At 30.5% G+C, this 5279-nt stretch overlaps 1 protein-coding gene across 3 annotated transcripts; it reads left to right on the forward strand.

Moving 5' to 3' along the window:
- The first annotated feature begins 1852 nt into the window (after positions 1-1852).
- On the forward strand, positions 1853-4799 carry LOC105788062 (ras-related protein Rab7). 3 transcript variants are annotated; one of them, XR_001131856.2, is made up of 8 exons: positions 1854-2138; positions 2280-2306; positions 2395-2494; positions 2734-2880; positions 2960-3040; positions 3174-3319; positions 4096-4232; positions 4490-4799. XR_001131856.2 is itself a non-coding variant. In XM_012614764.2 (7 exons), the coding sequence occupies exons 1-7, from the start codon at positions 2086-2088 to the stop codon at positions 4163-4165; spliced, it is 624 nt and encodes a 207-aa protein (XP_012470218.1). In that variant the 5' UTR covers positions 1853-2085; the 3' UTR covers positions 4166-4471. The 3 variants fall into 3 exon arrangements, 1 of the variants encoding a protein (XP_012470218.1); XR_008192471.1 differs by having other exon boundaries at positions 1855-2115; XM_012614764.2 differs by lacking the exon at positions 4490-4799 and having other exon boundaries at positions 1853-2138; positions 4096-4471.
- The last annotated feature ends 480 nt before the right edge of the window (positions 4800-5279 follow it).

Consider the following 5279-nt stretch of genomic DNA (forward strand, 5'->3'; position numbering starts at 1 on the left):
CGAGCTAACAAATACCTTGAGGGTCAAGAGAATATATTTGGTGTGTTGGTGGATAAATCTGTGTATCCATTCTTAAGTCTTTATTCGGTTAATAAGGACTAAGATATGACAATGAAATGTGGCAAAACAAAATAGTTCAATGATATAATGATTTGTGATATGAATTTTTTAATGACATTGAAATATGATGTGTGTATATGTGTGTATAAAAGCTAATTGACAATGTTTGAATACCTTGAAGATGAATTCATAGATGTTATTCAATTATGTGTTCATATGATGAACTTTGGGAAAAGTGATATGTGAAAGATCATGGATAGTGCAAGTTCAAATACATTAAGGGTGACATGATATAATGATATGTTACCATGTGTTTATGGTTGGATATTATGAAACTTGATTTTATGATATATTATAATGTTATGTTGGTATGCTTTAGTTGTTAATACTTTTATGTTTTGAAATCAAATTATATTAACATTACTGAGCTTTCAATGCTCAATGTGTTAATATGTTTGTTTCGTGTGTAGGTGTTGAGTAGACTTTTTGAATTTCTCATGATGTTCCACGGCATCCAATGGCTCATGTCTCAGTTCAACCATATGATTGTAAAGTCTAGTTTCAAAATTCTTAGTAAATGACATGTACCTATGTTTATGGAACTATATGAGTCTTATAAGATGCTTTTAATTGCTGGAATGGTATTTTCATATGGCATAAATGAAGGTTATGCTTTGTGTATGTAAATGTCTATATGATGAGCATGTTTGAGATAAAAGATGGTTCAATTTAAGTAGGTTTCATGAAGGAATTTTCCTTGTAATTGGTTGTTCTTTAGCATGTTTTATGTTCATTTTGTTTAAAGGTATTCTGGTTGGTGTATTTTATGTTTTAAACTTAATTTTTGAGTCCTTTAAGTTCATATTTTAGCATTAAGCTCCTAGGTATCAGAACAAGTGGGTTTTAAGGCAATTTTTGGCTCCAGGGATAGAGGTGTTGATACTAGTCCCTTGTTTTGAGTATTCTTGACATTTCCAGACTCGTTTTTGGTTTTGAACACTTTCAAACCCTAATAACTTGATTTTAAATGGTTTCAACATTATTTTAAAGTTCTATAATTGAATTTATTAATTTTTATGTTTTTATAAAAATATTTTAAAATTAATTACTAAACTTGATGAAATGGATGATCATCGTCTAAGTTGCTTCGATAATAAATGTGACATCTTACATTCAAATTTATCATTAGTGTTGAGTTTGGGGTAGAACACATAATTTTGTACCTCAACTTTTATAATCTAAATATTTTATTTTAATTAAAAGGTTTAAGTATACATGTCCAAATACATAGTGTTTGTTTCTTCTTTTTAGATTAAATAATAATGGTCAATTTTCAAATTTAGTCCCTATGCTATGTTCAAATTTGAAATTTTATCTTTATACTTATTTTTTTACATAATTTGATATTCAACTTTTCTAGCTAGTCTAAATACTTTATTTTGATTAAAATATATTGATGTGAATTTTAAGAATTGACAACACTATAAAACTTCTTTATTAAATTTAAGCCTATTACAATATCAACTTTTTTTTATATGGTTGTCAATTGAGTAATATTTTTTTAGTTTTTAATATGTTACACCAACGAGTTTAACAAAAAACTTGTAGCGGTGTTAACAAATGGACTAAAATTTTAAATCCAAAAATTAAAATACTAAATTTCTAGAAAATGAAACTATTGAGATTAAATTTAAAATGTAATCAAAACATATTTTTACCTTTAAATATTCGGTCTATAATTTGGTAAAAAGAATCAATCCATCCAACATGAAGGTTACTGAAACCATACTAGTTTTTTAAGCGAATGCAAATTAGATTTCAAATAGGGGCATTTTTGGAAAAGAATCGAGTTTGGGTGGCAGAAAACTGAAGAACTTGTAACTGTTTGCAACAGAATTTGGATTTTTTTTGGAGGAAAAGATCACTCGAATTTTCAGTTCCTCTTAAGTTTCTCTGAAATTATAGATGTTATTAAAAATATATATAAAATACTAAGCTTAATAATCAAAGTCGAAATTGAATCCCATGGCTTCTTGTCGGCGTATGCTTCTAAAGGTCATAATTCTCGGTAACAGTGGGTAAATCTTATTATCATCTCACTTTAAGTCTTAGATTTATTGTTTACATTAGAATTTAACTTTTTATTAAATTTTCATTGATTTCCATTTTGATTTTGATTTTTGTTGACAAGCCTTTTCTTTTGATTTTTAAATTTCTAGGGTTGGAAAGACATCTCTCATGAATCAGTAATCTTTAAAACTTTTTCTTAGGTTTTTGAAATTTAAAATTGTTCGTTCTAGTGTTCTAGTTATTATTATTTTTTATTTGAATTAGGTATGTTAATCGTAAGTTTAGTAATCAGTACAAAGCGACGATCGGAGCCGATTTTTTGACAAAAGAGGTTCAATATGAAGATAGACTGTTTACATTGCAGGTAAAATGTTGTTCTTTTCGAAATAGAAACAACTTATTTTCTTGTTTTTACAAATAAATAAGCTATAAATATGTTTGAGTGACATTCACGATAGACACTCACTTCTAAGTTCATATAACACCGGTAGTAACCAAGCCAACCTTTATCTCTTCTTTGTGAAGATTTTTATTTTGATTGGAAGTATTGAGAATAAGCCTTCTTTACATTTGTTGGCATTGATTCTCTATTTGTGTGTGTAGATATGGGATACTGCTGGGCAGGAAAGATTTCAAAGTTTAGGTGTGGCCTTCTATCGAGGTGCCGATTGCTGTGTACTCGTGTATGACGTAAATGTAATGAAGTCCTTTGATAATCTTAATAATTGGCGTGAAGAGTTTCTGATTCAGGTAACTTTCTACTACATGACGTGTAGAATATTTTAATTGGAAGAATGAAGTAATAATGTTGAGAATGTTAAATGTTCAGGCCAGTCCATCTGACCCCGAAAATTTTCCGTTTGTTGTGCTGGGAAATAAGGTTGATGTTGATGGTGGCAATAGTCGAGTGGTAAGCTGTCATGCGCCCTCCCCATATGCATTTCTCCTCTCGGCTTGCACCTAAACCTTTCATAGTGTCAAATAGGAGTGTGTGACTTAGTTTTCTGACAGTTTAAGAATGTGATTATTTCTTTCTGGTTTAGGTTTCTGAAAAGAAAGTAAAAGCATGGTGTGCTTCAAAGGGAAACATACCGTATTTTGAGACCTCTGCAAAAGAAGGATTCAATGTTGATGCAGCATTTGAGTGCATAACTAAAAATGCTTTGAAAAATGAACCTGAAGAAGAAATGTAAGTATCATATGGGTCTGAATATTTTAGGCTTTGTTTTATTGGTGTTTTTTTTCTTTTTCTTTTTCTTTTGTAAATAGAAAAATAGTGAATAGAAGGGAGTTCTGTTCTTGTACTTATGTTCTTTGTCTTACTAAGAGATGTTTGATTTTCGGAAGCAAATTTTGCAGAAATCAATGATGTTCCACAAAGAAACATGTATGCTTAATAAAATGTTAATGCTGATGAGTCAGTTTTCGGAGAAATAAAATAAAATATTAAAGTAGAAGAAGATGACAAATAGAGTAGACTTGCAAAAAATATGTGAACTGATTTTTCTATGATGTATCAATTTGTACTTCAATTACCGTTGAATGCTTTTTAGATGAAGACATTGCTCAGCAAATTATGTGGTAGATTCATCTTGCATTGTGACTTATCCACGCCATTAATTGAGTAGCTTAATTCCAGTTTTGAACTACTTTGTTGTCTAGATTCGTCCTCAGAGAGCTCTGATTTATGTGCATGAGATTCATTTGCTTCCCTGTACTCATGGATCATGGGTTGTTGTTAAAGTTGAATAACAAATTGAACCCTTTATAGTTCCGCGTGTAATATGCTGAAATAGGATATTTCAGTGACCAGTTTGATAAAACAGAGAAAAATGTGATGTTCATTTATATGTGCGATTAGTTTATAGAAAAACATTATGAATATAATATTAAGATGGGTAACCACTTTTTTTGTTGGATTTCTAATTGGTTGTGTTCCAATTGTTGTTTTGATCACGGCCAAAGATACATTCCTGAAACCATTGATGTTGCGGGTGGTGGACGGTCACGGAGATCAACAGGGTGTGAGTGTTAAGAGTCGTGGACGGGTCTCTTTTTTATTCGACTGCAAAAACAGCTGGAGTGGATATCTTCATTACCAGGTTAGTGGTGCAGTTTCTCATTACTAGCTTGTGTCCGGAGTGAAGGTCAAATGTCTACTTGCTGTTCGCTTGGTTATAGAAAGTTGCATTCATCCGGACGACTTTTTATTTCTATTTAAAGACAACAATTGATTGTTCATTACTAGTAGAAAGTAATTTTACCGCTGTTCCTACTTCCTCTGTCTTCATCGCTGATGTTCTATTGTGCTGTAATAAAATATAGTCTTTGTTGCATTCCTTATTATCTTTGTTCTCAGGTACCAAGTAATTGTATAGCCAAGTGGAGTTCAAGCTGCCCTGAAGCTTGGGTTGAGTCGATTGCGATAAAAAACCAAACTATTTGAGTGACCTCACTCAATTAGATTAAGATAGTTTTACCTAGGAAAATATTATTGGCTTTCTATCTCACTTCAAATTTAATTATCTATACTATTATTTAAATATATGACTGAGTTGAAATCACAAATTAATTTGTACTAAAAAAAACAATAACTCAATACCAACTCTTCTTTCCCTGTGTAAGTACAAGCTTAATTAGAAGATTATTGATAAATATCTTGAGACTGAGCACATCTATTATTCATTTGGAGATTATCCTCATAAAATCTATCAAAAAGAATTCTTGAATTTCTTTTTATCCAAATGGCTTGCCACCACATATTCTAACTTTGAAAAAAGATATGTTTTTTTGTCATGCTTTTGAGGAATATAGATCTAAAAGTTGTGATTTGTTTAGATAATGTGATAAATGTTTGACTCGACAATTGGGGGAGTTCAAGTTTTTTACATCATATCTCAGTAATGTTAATCTTCCATTTCGAATCAGTAGAAGGCAATTTCTCATGCGTTTGAGTTTTGCTCTTACAATAAATAAATTTTAAGAACAAACAATCCCAAATGTTGAAATTATGTTTTTAGTCATGTACAATTATATGTAGCATTGCTAAAAGGGATGTTGTGGAGATTTCAAAGTCTACAATAAAGAAATCTTTGGTTAAGAAGGGCATACAAAACGAAGAAAATATTTTCTTCTCAAAAAATATCGTG

Source organism: Gossypium raimondii, chromosome 2 (genome assembly GCF_025698545.1).
Source record: "Gossypium raimondii isolate GPD5lz chromosome 2, ASM2569854v1, whole genome shotgun sequence".
In the NCBI taxonomy this organism is placed as follows: Eukaryota; Viridiplantae; Streptophyta; class Magnoliopsida; order Malvales; family Malvaceae; genus Gossypium; species Gossypium raimondii.

Excerpts from the sequence above, each read along its gene's own strand:
- LOC105788062 (XM_012614764.2), top strand. The coding sequence starts at position 2,086 with ATGGCTTCTTGTCGGCGTATGCTTCTAAAGGTCATAATTCTCGGTAAC. Across the intron at positions 3,041-3,173 it reads ATGGTGGCAATAGTCGAGTG|GTTTCTGAAAAGAAAGTAAA; the intron begins GTAAGCTGTCAT and ends TTTCTGGTTTAG. Across the intron at positions 3,320-4,095 it reads AATGAACCTGAAGAAGAAAT|ATACATTCCTGAAACCATTG; the intron begins GTAAGTATCATA and ends TCACGGCCAAAG.